At 43.9% G+C, this 17051-nt stretch overlaps 1 protein-coding gene across 1 annotated transcript in view; it reads right to left on the bottom strand.

Annotated features, from left to right (window-relative positions):
- The window catches only part of LOC124031419 (ataxin-7-like), a 52167-nt gene continuing 35116 nt past the window's right edge, over positions 1–17051 (bottom strand). The window contains 8 exon segments of the mRNA XM_046342638.1: positions 1–3968; positions 4193–5282; positions 9516–9637; positions 9842–10019; positions 10143–10411; positions 10566–10648; positions 11214–11497; positions 12629–12881. Coding sequence (XP_046198594.1) covers positions 3951–3968; positions 4193–5282; positions 9516–9637; positions 9842–10019; positions 10143–10411; positions 10566–10648; positions 11214–11497; positions 12629–12881 — 2297 coding nt within the window. The 3' untranslated portion in view covers positions 1–3950.

Genomic DNA, 17051 nt, shown 5'->3' with positions numbered 1-17051 from the left:
TAGCTGTATAAATTATTTATTTACAGAAACATGTTACAAAACAAAGACTATACAATCTTAAATATTAAGTAAATCTAATCTACCATGTTTGTTCATGAATTACATAGCAGCCAATACAAGTCCAGCTGATCAAATGATTGATGTTCTAAAACAAAATACTATACACGCTCTTACATAGGAGTTATCTACTGAAAATATGTTCCTCCCGCAAGCTGTGTTCTGTCTCACTTTCACATTCCAAGGCTGTGGTACTTGATCAACAGCTTTGCAAAGTTTCCATCATATGGAAACAAGGTCAGCATTGTGAGTGGGGTTGAGGGTAAACAAAAACACTTTACTGAACCTGTTAAACGATTCATAACCGACCAGGGAGCTTCAATACCCCCTGGTCTGCACCAAGATCTCAGACGTCTCAACTGGAAAACGTTGATTAAAAAAAGTTACCACTACGGGCTCTATTCAATGTGGATCGCTGAAGCGTTACTGGCAATAGAAAGGTCATCTCCGATTGAGCCGACATGCATTGACTGACGACTCAAACGGAATTATTTCATTCGCTATATACTTCAGTATGAGACTACCATCATTGAAGTTATTTGGTGTTGTACAAAAAGTACTCAAGCGATTGGATCATCTCTACCCAATGTCGAATTTCCAAACATTGCATTACCCACGTGTTCTGGCTCTGGACCAGAACGGTTAGAACAGCGTTTCCCATCCTCAGAACACAAAGGGGTGCACGTTTAGTTTTTTGTTTACGTTCTAGAAATCATCAGGGAGGTTCTCAGATCCAGATCATTGCGGAGAAGAAACAAACATCTGTGGGTGTGGCATAGCAGTTACCTGGCGCAAGGAGTTTAGGTAGCCAGGCAAACATGCAGAGTTTACCGCTAATGCTGGAACATTGCTTTTACATTTCAATCGTGATATAACTGAACTTCAGCGATACGGATTGAATAGAGCCCGAAGTACTTCATACCAGCTAGCTGACAAGCTAAATCAGGTTTTTACCACATTTAGGGTTCATAGGCATATTTTAAAAGCAAGCTCCTAAAACACTTTGAACATTCAAGTAAGGTAAAACTAAAATGAAAAAAAGTTCTGTCCTTAAACAGTCAGTGTGAAACAAATGCAGGCACTTTCTTATTTCAGCATTTCTGAAAGCTGCAAACTAAGAATTTCCTTAAAACGCTGTGCTTCAAATTATGTTTGGCAACAATGATGCAAGCAGTTTCACTGTTTGAAGGGTTCATCTTCCTTGCTTTAATGATTGCTTAAGTCCCTTCAGCTTTAAGGGAAAGTGTTTCAAATTATGAAATGTTACAAGGTCTTCATCTAAAAAGGTAAATTATTGAATCTATAGAAATCGCTTAGACAACGGGCACAGCTTTCAGCCTGCGGGACATTTCAGAATCAAAGGCTATTTGGGTCAAATAAAATGATAATTTCTTTGTTGATTCAGAGGCAACTTGAAAATAGTAAAAAGCACAGGTGAGACCTTGGAGAGTTAAAAACAAAACATTGTCTGTCACACAAACACATGCCCGTGGCAACACTACCTTTTAAAGCAGGGGTGTCAAACATATTGAGGGGGGTCCAATCCACCCTGTGGGTGATTTGAGTAAAACAAAACAAACTCAATATACTTTAAAACAAAGGATCATTGACTAGATTCAGCCGTGGGCCGATTTTTTCTTGAGCGGATGGTCAGGGGACCGGAACATAATTACATAAAAATAATTTATATATTGATAATTGACCGCAATAAGTCCAAACATATCATGTTTGACTAAAACATAATACTTTCAAACCATGCTTATATTTGTATAGGATCAGGTGTATAGGATCAGTATGGGAATACTTAGGAGCAGATTTCCAAAATTAAAATCCCTTGGAGCTGATTTCCTGGTGGCTTTACTATCTTTTATGTCCAACAATGAAAATAAAATGTAAAAAGCTTGAGGGGCCAAATAAAACCACCCCCGGGCCGAATTTGGGGAACACTGTTTTAAGGACTAAAACCAAATCGAAACTGTGTAGAAATGATAATACACCTACATTCACCTCGTTGAGTGCGGCCCTTGGGGCAATATTGAGTTTGACACCCCTGTTTTAAAGGATCCCAGTACATGATTCATGAGATGCTTCAACCTCTAATTATAGGCCTATTGCATTATAGACTTGGCAGTGAACCACTTGAAATAAGTTAGGTTCTTAAACTTGTTCTTTCATTTAATAAATAATAATGATATCAAGTGTACCCCAAAAAATTGTATAAGAAAATGCCTGTGCAAAAATACATATTTCAATATGTACAATTCGTTAATAAAATATGTATTCTGAAATAGGGATACTTCGATATTTGTTCAATTCATACAAGAAAAAGCGAAAGTAAGATAGAAAATAGTCGGCTCCTCAGCTAAGCTCGCTGCCTGACATCAGTGGAGTTTACGAAATTTACAGGAGTTACAAAAAGTAGTAACCTACTCTGAAGCCATCTCCATGAATCTCACCCCCCCCAAAAAAACACGATCCCAAGGAGCATCAACTCAGAGACAGATGGGGCAATGGAGCATCATCTCATCTCAGAGAGACAGACGGGGAAGTATTGCCAGTTTAAGATTCCGTGCTTTGACGAAGGACAAGTGTGATGGACAACTGTATTGTGACATAACTGAAGGTACCGGAATGGAAATCCTAATAGCCAATAGCCAAAGTTGGCGTAGTGGTTACAGACTAGTGTGGGAGAAATGGATGGCTGCCTTTGGCTAGCTTTTGGGGAAAATAAGCCCGACTTAAATGTAAAGCAAGTAGTGGGTCTGTGTTTGTTTAGTGCTGTTCACAGTTAGGGCTAGGTCTACTGTAGCTGTTCATTTGTAAGTTAAAAATATTGTAGGAATTAACACTTGTCCTCAAGACAAGTAGTCCCTCTTTCACAACCGTTCAATCAAATTGTCGTATCAGGCATCCTTTTTTCACATATGCATGCACAATTTACTTTCTTCTCCACACAGATTTTTGTAGTTAAATTCAGTGAAAAACATAAGAAACATAAAAAAAGTAACACTTGCATAATTGTTTGGGTCATGTATGGAACTCATATAGAATTGACTGAATCTGCTCCTCATGTGGTTCATCTCTGGCTACTATACATAACCTGACGTTATGTACACGTCACACTGATTAAAACCAACCGACAAAATGTAGTGGAAGCATTCAAAAAACAACAATGTGATTGTGTTCGAAGTGTTGCAACTGACAGTTTTTCCTTATCCTGCCCTCTCCTTCCAAGGCTTCTGAGTTCAGGCGTGGAGGTGTACATTTGAATTTCCAGTAGAATCTAGTCACACACACACACACACACACACACACACACACACACACACACACACACACACACACACACACACACACACACACACACACACACACACACACACACACACACACACACACACACACACACGAGCTCATCGGAAACAAACAGATTGCGGCTCGAGAGCTCTCCAGTCAATCCCAGTGGCTCTGCGTCATGATGGTTGGTGGGCAGTGCCATAGCTGTTGTGCCAGCACTTTTCCCTTCCTCCGTACCTCTGGAATTTCAACAATAGGTCAAAGGGCAGACAGGCTCCTACTCCCTCCTTTTCTCTCCTGTCTTCCCCATAGGAATATCTACCTCGGTACCCTGACTGACAGGGGGCCAAGTGTGACCCACTCCGGGTGTTAACGCCTGCCACCTCCACACGGTGCTCCTACATGGCTTTGGGAGGAATAGTTACACTATAGACGATAACAGTGACATCACTGGGCTGTCCAGATCATCTCCACCCTGAGGATCTTGGGAAGGTGAGAGTAACGTATTAGAAGGCCTTGTGCAGTCCAGAGCAGCGCACAGATTGCCTCCTCTTCATCCGCCTCTCGGTTCCATACAGAGAACCCAGCCATCGCTGTCAGGGGCGGGCCTTTGGCTGAGAGAGAGAGAGACAGAGAGAGAAAGGCAGGGAAGTTAGATAATAAATTACAACATTGGTGATTTTTTTGTTTAATGTTTTGTCTAAAGTCTATATGTGGTCACATGTACATATGTTGAAGATATACAAGTCCTGACTGCACAGTGAATTTCCCAACAAATAAAGAGATTGACTGGTTGATGATAGGCATTAGCAACCAGTGTGTGAAGTGTCCAACCCACCTGATGGATGAGGGAGTTGTTGGTGAGCCCCGTGGCTCCTGGGATTGTGCGTCCATGTTTGCTGTGGATGTTGTTGATGGCTGGAGACTTGGCCACTTTGGGCCTGCCCGGCCCCCCGCCACCGCCCCCTAAACCACCACCTCCTCCACTGTTGATGGAGCTGACAGCGGGGGAGCCCTTGCGTTTCTTCCCCTCTAGGCGGCCGTCGTTGTGGGCATGGCTGAAGCTGCTGTGGTGCTCTGGGGCCTGGTGGACAAAGGGCCCCAGGGAGAGGGTGGAGTCACTGCTGTTCATCACTACACTCATCCTCTTGATGGACTCGGCCGGGCTGCCCGAGGGGGGGCCTCTGACCCCGGGCCCCGACAACCCCGCTGGCCCCGACGGCTCTGCCTTCAGACTGAGGGAGTTGGTCCGGGCGTTGGGGCCACAGTTGAGACCCACACTGTGGACGCCACTGTGAGACGAGGAGGAGGAGGAGACTAGTGAGGCATGGTGGTACGTGCTCCCTGAGCTGCTACTGTGAACTGTGCAGTTCTTCTTGAAGGAGGAAGAGGTGGTGTTGGAGGAGGAAGAGGACTCTGAGGAGTAGGTGGTAGCGTGAGACGATGTAGGGAGGGAGCTGTTCTTCCTCTTCTTCCCCGAGCTGAGGCTGCTGCTGCTGCTTCCTCCACTGCTGCCCCCGCTGGTGGAGTTGGTTATGGCAGCTGTGGAGGAGGACTCCCGGGGTCTGAAGGACTTGCCACTGGATCTGGACTTGAACGGTCGTCCTGAGGACAGGGAGGGGACCGAGGAGTGGGCTGAAGGCATCTGGGGCGACGAAGACACTTGTCTGGCCTGTGCTGCGCTGTAGGCAGGGTGGTCGGCCGCGCCCTGGGGGGAGGCACGGGCGTTTAAGGTGGTCCCGTACGAGAGCACAGACTTGCTGTCGTAGGACTGAGTGTAGGGTGGTGGAAGGGGCGCAGAGGAGAGGCTGAGGAAGCCCGAAGCAGGGGCGCTACCGTGTGAAGAGGATAAGGAGTTTGTGGTTGTCCTGTGGGCCGGCGCAGAGGAAGAAGAAGAGGAGGAGTTCTCCAAGGCGAAAGGGATTTTTCTATAACACAAACAGACCACTGTGATCATCCCCATCAGTAACATTTACACACAGAGGGGTCAGCACAGCACAGTCCTGGAGAGACACTGGAACCGCTAGCTTATAGTGTCCCATACAGCACATAGATCTCCCTTCACCACCCTGCAACACTTTGGCTCCCTGTCTAGGGCTGTGGCGGTCACGACATTTCACCCGCCGGTGATTGTCAAGCAGATAACTGGTCGGTCTCACGTTAATTGACCGTTAATTAACATAGACATTTAGCATCTCCTGGCTTCCACACATAGCCTGCAAGACAATTTCAAAAGTATAATAAATTAATGTAATATAGCCTGCACCTTCACAATAAATCCATTATTTATTTTAGAACAGGTCTATTTTCATTTTAAAACAGGTCTAAAGAAGCATGATATGAAGAAAATGTTGTCAGAAGAAAATAATAGCCTCCGAGTTGTCCTTATGTTAGATCCTGATGTGGCTATGCCAAATGGCTGTGGTACACTAGTTTGTTTAGAAGACAAAATTAGATTATAATTCCATGGTATTATTTTATGAAGAATAAAACTGAACAAAATATAAATATTTTCTAAAAACCTTTTGAGGGAGCGCGTACACTATTCTAGGTTGAGCAGTTAACAAAGAAATAGGTACTCCTATATGCCTAATTTATAGTTATTAATGTAACTTTAGTTGTGGAAAAACATTGGGCTATATGTTTCGATTTTTAATAAAATTGTAAGGCTGTTTTGAAAAAAGTAGCTTGTAATGGCATTTTTTTTGTGCAGGCTGCACACACTCCAATAGTCTCTCAATCACAATTTGACAAGCACTTGATAATGCCTCAAATTTCAGAGCGGCATCCCCTTTGTGGCCGTAATGCACCCTAAAGAAATCCATGCATTTTGTGTCCCGGAGTGCTGATTTGTGCCCTTCTCCCTGAGTGTGCTGCGCAATCCGAAGCATCTCTCACTCACATGGCTCTCCGTCACGTGACCGGGTCTTTCTCAGAGGCTACAAGTGAAGACAGACATATCGGGGATGCAACCGTGCGCGCGTCCTTATCCAATTCCGAGGTGCATATTGAAGATATTGGAAGAACTGTCCACATTTACTTTTCGTCAGCCAACAACATTTAAAAGCACAAGCCTACGTCAATATTCTATCCCCCATAGTACAAAAGTTGACCTATTCTATTCTGTGCAAAAAATAAATATTCCAAACAGTCTGGGACAGTTGTGGGATGCGATAGACCCCTAATTAACACAACCTCTAGCATCAATTTTTTTTAATGCAATGTGGCTGACGCAACAGATCAGAACATTTAGCATAAAATGTTGAAACTATTAGGCTATTTCTTCACATGATAAACACAGCAATGCGCACATGGCAGTAGGCGATAAGTGGGAATGTTCCATTAGCGGGAAAACACCATTTTTAAAAGTGACCACAAATGTGACTATGCATGTAATGCTTTTATTACGAAGGTGCATTTTTATGGTGAAAATTATCTTCTCCAAACTTGAAACTCATGTGCTGCTTATGTATGTCAATTACTCTACACGCCTTGTAAAGTGGATTAATGTGCTTAATTTTAAGAAGTTATTTGGCCACTTTAGATGTGATACAAACCTTATCAAAATTTATGAGGTGGGCACTATGATTAGAAAAAGTTGCAAAAAAAGGCTTTGTATCTTATGCTGGGCATCATTCACAAGTGATAATACAGTGGGGCAAAAAAGTATTTAGTCAGCCACCAATTGTGCAAGTTCTCCCACTTAAAAAGATGAGAGAGGCCTGTAATTTTCATCATAGGTACACTTCAACTATGACAGACAAAATGAGAAAAAAAATCCAGAAAATCACATTGTAGGATTTTTAATGAATTCATTTGCAAATTATGGTGGAAAACAAGTATTTGGTCGATAACAAAAGTTTCTCAATACTTTGTTATATACCCTTTGTTGGCAATGACAGAGGTGAAACGTTTTCTGTAAGTCTTTCACAAGGTTTTCACACACTGTTGCTGGTATTTTGGCCCATTCCTCCATGCAGATCTAGAGCAGTGATGTTTTGGGACTGTTGCTGGGCAACACGGACTTTCAACTCCCTCCAAAGATTTTCTATGGGGTTGAGATCTGGAGACTTGCTAGGCTACTCCAGGACCTTGAAATGCTTCCTGCGAAGCCACTCCTTCGTTGCCCGGGCAGTGTGTTTGGGATCATTGTCATGCTGAAAGACCCAGCCACGTTTCATCTTCAAAGCCCTTGCTGATGGAAGGAGGTTTTCACTCAAAATCTCACGATACATGGCCCCATTCATTCTTTCCTTTACACGGATCAGTCGTCCTGGTCCCTTTGCAGAAAAACAGCCCCAAAGCATGTTGTTTCCACCCCCGTGCTTCACAGTAGGTATGGTGTTCTTTGGATGCAACTCAGCATTCTTTGTCCTCCAAACATGACAAGTTGAGTTTTTACCTAAAAGTTATATTTTGGTTTCATCTGACCATATGACATTCTCCCAATCTTCTTCTGGATCATCCAAATGCTCTCTAGCAAACTTCAGACGGGCCTGGACATGTACTGGCTTAAGCAGGGGGACACGCCTGGCACTGCAGGATTTGAGTCCCTGGCGGCGTAGTGTGTTACTGATGGTAGGCTTTGTTACTTTGGTCCCAGCTCTCTGCAGGTCATTCACTAGGTCCCCCCGTGTGGTTCTGGGATTTTTGCTCACCGTTCTTGTGATCATTTTGACCCCACGGGGTGAGATCTTGCGTGGAGCCCCAGATCGAGGGAAATTATCAGTGATCTTGTATGTCTTCCATTTCCTAATAATTGCTCCCACAGTTGATTTCTTCAAACCAAGCTGCTTACCTATTGGGGCGGCAGCGTAGCCTAGTGGTTAGAGCGTTGGACTAGTAACTGGAAGGTTGCGAGTTCAAACCCCCGAGCTGACAAGGTACAAATCTGTCGTTCTGCCCCTGAACAGGCAGTTAACCCACTGTTCCCAGGCCGTCATTGAAAATAAGAATATGTTCTTAACTGACTTGCCTGGTTAAATAAAGGTAAAATTTAAATAAATTAAATTGCAGATTCAGTCTTCCCAGCCTGTGCAGGTCTACAATTTTGTTTCTGCTGTCCTTTGACAGCTCTTTGGTCTTGGCCATAGTGGAGTTTGGAGTGTGACTGTTTGAGGTTGAGGTTGTGGACAGGTGTCTTTTATACTGATAACAAGTTCAAACAGGTGCCATTAATACAGGTAACGAGTGGAGGAAGAAGTTACAGGTCTGTGAGTGCCAGAAATCTTGACCAAATACTTATTTTCCACCATAATTTGCAAATAAATTCATAAAAAATCCTACAATGTGATTTTCTGGATTTTTTTTCTAATTTTGTCTATCATAGTTAAGTGTACCTATAATGAACATTACAGGTCTCTCGCATCTTTTTAAGTGGGAGAACTTGCACAATTGGTGGCTGACTAAATACTTTTTTGCCCCACTCTATACAATTCACAAGAGATAGGCTAATAGTCACCCATCAGACTATTTTTGATTTAATCTGGTCTTTACAAATACTAAATAATGTGTGAAATTTGTTTCGATATAGAATGTACCATTATCATGCACCTGTCTCGAAACAGGGGCAGCGGGAGAAAAATACATGTAATCTCTGTACCTAAATAGCGAATGGAGGATGCATTTCCTGTGGTTCATTTTTCATTTCAGCCAGGTAGGCTATACTCCTTTAGTAAAGAGAAGCAATGTACTTAATATTAGGAAAGTTGAGAAATATAACATGCCTAGCGTATAAAAAGCTGAGGGGATCCGCCTCTTTTTAATAGAGGCCATCACTCTGTTTTCTTACGCAATCACATAGCCTATAGAAATGCCTCGTAACATGAGTTCATGGGCTCTCATTTTTGATTCGATTTTCAAATACATTTGCATTGATGTCAGAGTGATTAGAGGGACAATAGAGTGCTGAGTACCAGGCAGTTAGCAAGTTTGGTAGGCTACTAATGACCATCAGCAGCATCAGAGCTTGGAGGAGCCTAATTACCGTGACTAAACGGTCATGCGGAATTTGACTGCCTTTGTGACTCCTGACCGCAAGGGTGGCGGTAATACGGTCACCGCAACAGCCCTTTCTCTGCCTCTGTGATTTTGCAATAGGTTTGTAAATTGGGTAGGTATTATGGAAGGAATTCTGGTCTAATGAATGTACACAGACTTACTTCCACATCTGAGTGTTGACGTGCTTGTCCATCATGGCGGTAAGAGCACATCGCATTCGATCCCAGCGCCGGTCAAACGAGTAGCAGCTTCTCCCAAACAGTTGACTTCCAAAGGTACAAAACTGAGCAGCAGGGAGGGAAATAGTTAACACAAATACGCACTAACAAACCAATCACACACACACACTGCTGCTTCCCATGCACGGTGCAAGCTGCCACTCAATGGGAGGACTGATTTCACATACATCTGGCTATGTAGTCGTTTCATTGTTGCTGTGTTGTGAGCATATCCCTGTAATATAAAATTAAATTTGTAGTGGACTTACAGCTGCCGGCCGTGGGTGGTAACCTGAATAGTGACAGTCCAGTTTGTCTGTGCCCTCCTCCCGCTCATCGTTCTCCCCCTCGTCACTGGACAGGCGGGAGCCCCCGTCAGGAGCGGACGTAGCGTGGTGAGGGTCTCCCGGGGTACCCCCACCTCCATCAGAGATAATGCTGTTCAGCCTAAGAGCAGAGGAAACAGTGATTTAGGAACACACATCAGGGATGCAGGTACTTGCTGTACCACACTGCAAAAAGTAGTGGTTGGATGGCGAGAACCCAGGAAGAGCACATGAAGTGACTCACCGTGGAAGACCAAGATTGTGAGGTTTGGGCTTGCCAAACGCCAAAGGCTTGGTGGCGTCGGTGGCTCCGTTGCCATGAGCGACCTGGTGGGCGTCATGGTGGGGGGCGAGCCGTGAGGGGGAGGGATGGGGTTCCCTGAGAGGGGTGGTCTGCAGGGGGTGGGGGTGCTGCAGTTCCCGTTCCCGGGCTTTGCTTTTGTGCTCTGCCAACAGTGTGTCGAAGCGTTTCCTCCGGCCCAGCACTGCCCTCCGCTGGCTTAGGGAATGTGTCTGAGGGAAGGAGAAGGCCAAGAGGTATGTTAGGTCAGGGTGCGCTGCACTCTGAGAATCTGAAGGCTACTTAAATACCTAGGAAATGTGACAGGGAATATTTCCTAACCACACAAAACAGAGAAAGAGAGGGGCAGAAGAGAGGGCTTGGTACCTTGCATGTTAGGGATCGTGTGCATGGCTTCCGAGCTGTCATATCCAGGACCCCACAGTGGATATCTGGATTAAACTCACGTTCTGATGGAAGAGAGAGAGAGAAAACAGGAGAGGTAGAAAGGAAGAGAGAGAGAGAAAACAGGAGAGGTAGATAGGAAGAGAGAGAGAGAAAACAGGAGAGGTAGAAAGGAAGAGAGAGAGAGAAAACAGGAGAGGTAGAAAGGAAGAGAGAGAGAGAAAACAGGAGAGGTAGAAAGGAAGAGAGAGAGAGAAAACAGGAGAGGTAGAAAGGAAGAGAGAGAGAAAACAGGAGAGGTAGAAAGGAAGAGAGAGAGAAAACAGGAGAGGTAGAAAGGAAGAGAGAGAGAAAACAGGAGAGGTAGAAAGGAAGAGAGAAACATAGTATATTCAGTTAGTGGCATTTCTGCCAATAACAGCTAGTTTTCAGTTTTCCCCTCCCCACTCAGACCACTCCCAGACAGTCCTAACTACATTTTTGCTTGAGAAATTGCTCTTTAATTGAAGACAACCACAGTAAGGTACTTGATTGTTACACAGAAATAATTGAATAGAGATAAAAAACAGCTGCAATGGACCTTTAAAACAAAACGTCCTCCAGACATAAACCCCTATCACCTCCTCTCACCTGACAGTCTCTTGTAGAGGTGTTGTCTGCTACTGGTGTTGTTGTCCTGCTTCTTTTCCAGGGCAGAGAGGGAGAGGTGGCCCTTGCCGTTGGGGATCTGGCCGGGGGCAAGCAGGGGAGCCTTTGGTATGGAGGGACAGTTAAGGCCTGGCTTCAGGGGTGACGAGGAGCTCACAGTGCTGCTGGAGGAAGAGGACGATAAGTGGGCCGAAGGAACCTGCACCAGCTTGGCTGACGAATCCACCTTCAGACGCATCTTCTCCACTTTGACTGCAGGGGTCAGGCTGGAAGAGAGAGATGGACAGAGGAGGAGAAAGCGAGGGAGTTAATTTATCTATAGCAGCATTAAATACTTCAGAAAAAGAGTTTAATTTGAACAGAACAGAGTTTGAAATGTGTTCAAATCCCCAGGCAGAAAGCCAACATGTTTTGAGTGGTTGTAAATGGAGTTCGATAAAGGATCTCTTTTTAAAACTAACTCTTTAAGGGGCTTATTTAGAAGGAGGGGAGCACAGGGAGACTTCAGACAGAGATAGACTTCAGAGGAGCAGGGAGAGGACCTAAGATGAAGAGATAAGATATAACTCAGAAGATCAAATCAAACGTGAAGCAGGGCTTTAAAGAGGCAGGGGACTGAACTAGGGCTGGCCAACATATCAAATTCAATTAAATTCCAAAATGGCTTTATCGCAAGAATCAAGGTTTTTTGTTCTTATGACTGTTTATGTCCGCTTGTTCTCATGTAGTCTTTTTGGTCTCGTCTCTTTCTGTCTTGAGTGCACCTTCTCACATAAACACACCAAGCCCCTCCCCTGCCACTCACAACTGAGTTTCCACTAGTTACTATAGAAACAAAGTCAAAATTGACTATATTGTGAAAAACTATGAAAACAAAAATGTGCTTTTTGGTCTTAATTTAAAGGTTAGCAGTGTGGTTAAGGTTAAAGGTAGACTCAGTGAAATGACGTTGCCACGAGCAGCACTGTAGACATTGAGATGAGTGAGATCCAAGACTTGGCTCTCAAAGTCACACACAGTATCTGCACATGTGAACGGGTTCACGCTCTGCTGTTTACTCTCCGCATCTACGTCATATCGCTGAGTTTACCTTTAAAGGTTAAGGTCAGGATTAAATAAACATTTTAAAAGGTCGACTTTTGGCACGAAAACTGTCCAACTCTGCCCCTTTCATTAGATTATTGCTGACTGTTTGAAATGCAGTGACCTTTAATTGTGCAACAAAGCTTATTTCAAGAAAACACTACTGTATCGTGAATTGCCCACACGTTTGAAAAAAATCTAGTGATTTTTTGGGGGGCCATATCGCCAAGCCCTAGGCTGAAGTTCAACATGACAATACGTTTTACTCAAGTTCAGCATGGTTCACCAGCATGGCTAGGCTAGACATTACTTACACCTTGTCGTTGAGCACCCTGAAGGGAGGGAAGTGAGGTCTCTGCTGGATGCCTGGTAGCTTCTCTTTGGCTGGTTTGAGGATTTTGGAGATGGACGAGGTGCTGGTCCCACTGGAAGAGCGGCCCATGGACCCCCCACTGACACCCCCACCAACCGGCCCACTGCTCCTGCTCCGAGACAGAGCGGTCAGGGAGAAGGCTGAGGAGGGGGCTAAGGTGGAGGTGGGCTTACTGGACGAGCTGTGTCTTCTCTCTAGATAGGGGTCAGGGGAAAAGCAGGGTAGGGTAACCGAATGTACAGTCCACACAGACACATTACCTACAGTGCCTTCAGAAAGTAGTCACACCCATTGACTTTTTCCACATTGTTGTTACAGCCTGAATTTAAAATGGATTAAATTGAGATTTTGATTTTTCACTGGCCTACACACAAACACCCATAATGTCAATGTAAAATTATGAGTTTAGAAATGTTTACAAAGCTGAAATGTCTCAAGTCAGTAAGTATTCAACCCCTTTGTTATGGCAAGCCTAAATAAGTTCAGGAGTAACAAGTCACATAAGTTGCATAGTGTAACTCTGTACCCCACGCATACAATTATCTGTAAGGCCTATAGGTTGGCCGATTTCAAGTTCATAAGTTTTCATTTTTACACCTTTATTTAATCTTTATTTAACTAGGCAAGTCAGTTAAGAACAAAATCTTATTTTCAATGACGACCTAGGAACGAACGGTGGGTTAACTGCCTTGTTCAGGGGTAGAACGACAGATTTTTACCTTGTCAGCTCAGGGATTCAATCTTGCAACCTTACAGTTAACTAGTCCAACGCTCTAACCGCCTGCCTCATTGCACTACACGAGGAGCCTGCCTGTTATGCGAATGCAGTAAGCCAAGGTAAGTTGCGAGCCAGCATTAAACTTATCTTATAAAAAACAATTAATCATAATCACTAGTTATAACCTCACATGGTTGATGATATTACTAATTTATCTAGCGTGTCCTGCGTTGCATATAATCGATGCGGTGCGTATCGTTGCTCCAATGTGTACCTAACCAGAAACATCAATGCGTTTCGTAAAATCAATACACAGAAGTATATATTTTTAAACCTGCATATTTAGCTAAAAGAAATCCAGGTTAGCAGGCAATATTAACCAGGTGAAATTGTGTCACTTCTCTTGTGTTCATTGCACACAGAGTCAGTGTATATGCAACAGTTTGGGCTGCGTAATTTGCCAGAATGTTATGTAATTATGACATAACATTGAAGGTTGTGCAATGTAACAGAAATATTTAGACTTAGGGCTGCCACCCGTTAGATAAAATACGGAACGGTTTCGTATTTCACTGAAAGAATAAACGTTTTGTTTTCGAGATGATAGTTTCCAGATTCAACCATATTAATGACCAGAAGTTCATATTTCTGCGTGTTATTATGTTATAACTAAGTCTATGATTTGATAGAGCAGTCTGACTGAGCAATTGTAGGCATCAGCAGGCTCGTAAGCATTCATTCGAACAGCACTTTTGTGCGTTTGCCAGCAGCTCTTTATGACTTAAAGCCTATCAACTCCCGAGATTAGGCTGGTATAACCGATGTGAAATGGCTAGCTAGTTAGACTTTGAAACGTCACTCGCTCTGAGACTTGGAGTAGTTGTTCCCCTTGCAGAGGATTTTGTGGAGCGATGGGTAACGATGCGTCGAGGGTGGCTGTTGTCGATGTGTTCCTGGTTCAAGCCCAGGTAGTGGCGAGGAGAGGGACGGAAGCTATACTGTTACACTGGCAATACTAAAGTGCCTATAAGAACGTCTAATAGTCAAAGGTTAATGAAATACAAATGGTATAGAGAGAAATAGTCCTATAAATACTATATTAACTACAACCTAAAACCTCTTATCTTGGAATATTGAAGTCTCATGTTAAAAGGAACCACCAGCTTTCATATGTTCTCATGTTCTGAGCAAGGAACTTAAACATTAGCTTTCTTACATGGCACACATTGTACTACTTTTGCCAGACAGGAAGGAAACCGCTTCGGGATGTATCTATGGCGTGACTTGAAAATGGCTGTCTAGCAATGGTCAACAACCAACTTGACAGAGCTTGAAGAATTTTAAAATAATACAAATATTGTTCAATCTAGGTGTGCAAAGCTCAGAGACTTACCCAGAAACACTCACAGCTGTAATTCTTTGCCAATACATGATTCCAACATGTATTGACTCAGGGGTGTGAATACTTAAGAGATATTTCTGTATTTCATATTCAATAAATTTGCAAACATTTCTAAAAACATGCTTTCACTTTGTCATTATGGGGTATTGTGTGTAGATGGGTGAGACAAACACATATTTGATCAATTTTAAAGTCAAAGGGTATGAATACTTTCGGAAGGCACTGTACAAGCAATCTGAGATGTCGACAACTCAAATTGATAGTAGTGTTCTTTTTTCCAGAAACAACGGGCCTTTTGACAGTAATAGTTTTGCGATAAATGTGCAGGGAATCATGGGTAACATTTCCTAAACAAAGTCAAAAGCAGGCAGCTTCAAAAGCAAAGACTAGAAAGCCTTGCTGATCCAGGCCAATTCATCCTGAACTAGAAACACGGGCCAAGGGCTTGATTTCCTGTCAGCCAGAAGGGAACAGTTGAGATTACAATAACTGCTAAAAGACAATACTGACACCAGAAAATAATTAAACTAAGACAAAAAAACAGCAGCTGCTGAACAGGACAAAGGGCTCTGTGCAATCCAAACCGTATTGCAGTATTTTAATGTTACGCAGCTCACACACACACACACACACACACACACACACACACACACACACACACACACACACACACACACACACACACACACACACACACACACACACACACACACACACACACACACACACACACACACACACACACAAAGAGAACATGAAAGTAAAACAGAAGGAGAGAAAACGAAGGTTCTACAGTAAGAGAGGAAGAAAGAACGCATGTGAGAGAGACAGCTCTTTAGATAAGAGCAGAGCACTGCAATGAAAGTGAGCTGAAGACTAACTGAAAACTCACATCTTGTGTTGAATTTTGGCCAGTCCTGAGGGTTAATCTGACTATTTTACAGCCAGACAACTACAGAAACACTGACGACGCTACCTCCTCCCAACCAGCACAACAAAACCAGTTTCATCTTCTAGTCATGAAGAAAAGCATGTGTGTGTGTGAGAGTGTGTGTGTGAGAGTGTGAGAGAGAAATATACATACAATCAGTGAATAAGAGGAAACTGTGAGAGAGTAGAGAAATAAGAGAATGGAGAGAAAGCACAAGAGAGAGAGAGATAGATATACATATATACGAAACTCTAACTAACCTTATGCTAACTCCATGCAGGTCTGGGCTGCATGCCAAGGCTGTCTCAGTGGGTTAGTAGCAACAGAGCGTGGCAGAATGCACAGCTGCCAATCCCAGCCCCACACCCACAATTTTACACTACAGCAGCTAAAAGAGCAACAACCCCAGGGCTTTCCTTCCCTCTTCACACACACACTAAACCTGCGCAGCCTATCTGCTGTGACAAAGCCACTCCCGGAGTCGAGCTGTTTCAACCCTCTTCTACCCTCCCGCCCATGACACACTGCCTTCCTGGTAACAGGCTAGCACCCGGCCTCTCCACCCCCTCAACCTTTCTCTGCTGCTCAATCTAGCTCAGAATTTGCTGAATAACCCACACGCAAGCGCGAGCAGGCTTCCCCAGCGTGACGTTCCCACAATGCCTGCCAAAAGCTGAGAGAGCCAGCCAGCCACAGAGGTCCTGGCAGACCAGTAGAACAGGAAAACAGTGAAGAGGTGCAGCATTATGGTCTATTCTCACACTATCTTCTCTCTAGAGGGCAGTGGAATCCCTGGCTACTGAGGAGACAGGCTGGCTGGCCAGGAAACATTTTGGATAGTGGGCCCCGGTGCACAGCAAAGGCCTACACACTGTACACTCAGGGTAGACTACACATAAAACAAGGCCCAATCAAAAGGAATAGGCCTTAAAATATCCTCTTATGACCTGACAACACTATCGTAGAAGTCACTTAATGAAAATCAGATCTGCTTTAGAGCAACCAGTTGGTGGATTGCATCCTCAAAGGGTGTGGATGGTGTTTTTGCATAGTCCTGTCAACAGTGCAGGCCTGTTCTCCTCAGAGCGTATAGCTCTGCATGCAGCGCCACTGTCAAAACGCCACATCCACTAGGGGACCGCAACAGGCGGCCTGACGGCCAAAACCGTCCCGCGAGGGATTTGTTTTGGCACCCGTTTTTTTGTTAAAAACGCCCTATTAAGACACTATGTGTTTTTCTTTATTTTGCCAGTTACCTCTATGTATGCATGCATGTGATCGTGTGCCAATGTAATCAAGGTACGAAATTATAG

This window comes from Oncorhynchus gorbuscha, linkage group LG03 (genome assembly GCF_021184085.1).
Source record: "Oncorhynchus gorbuscha isolate QuinsamMale2020 ecotype Even-year linkage group LG03, OgorEven_v1.0, whole genome shotgun sequence".
Lineage (NCBI taxonomy): Eukaryota > Metazoa > Chordata > Actinopteri > Salmoniformes > Salmonidae > Oncorhynchus > Oncorhynchus gorbuscha.
This window is presented reverse-complemented; position numbering and strand designations above follow the sequence as displayed.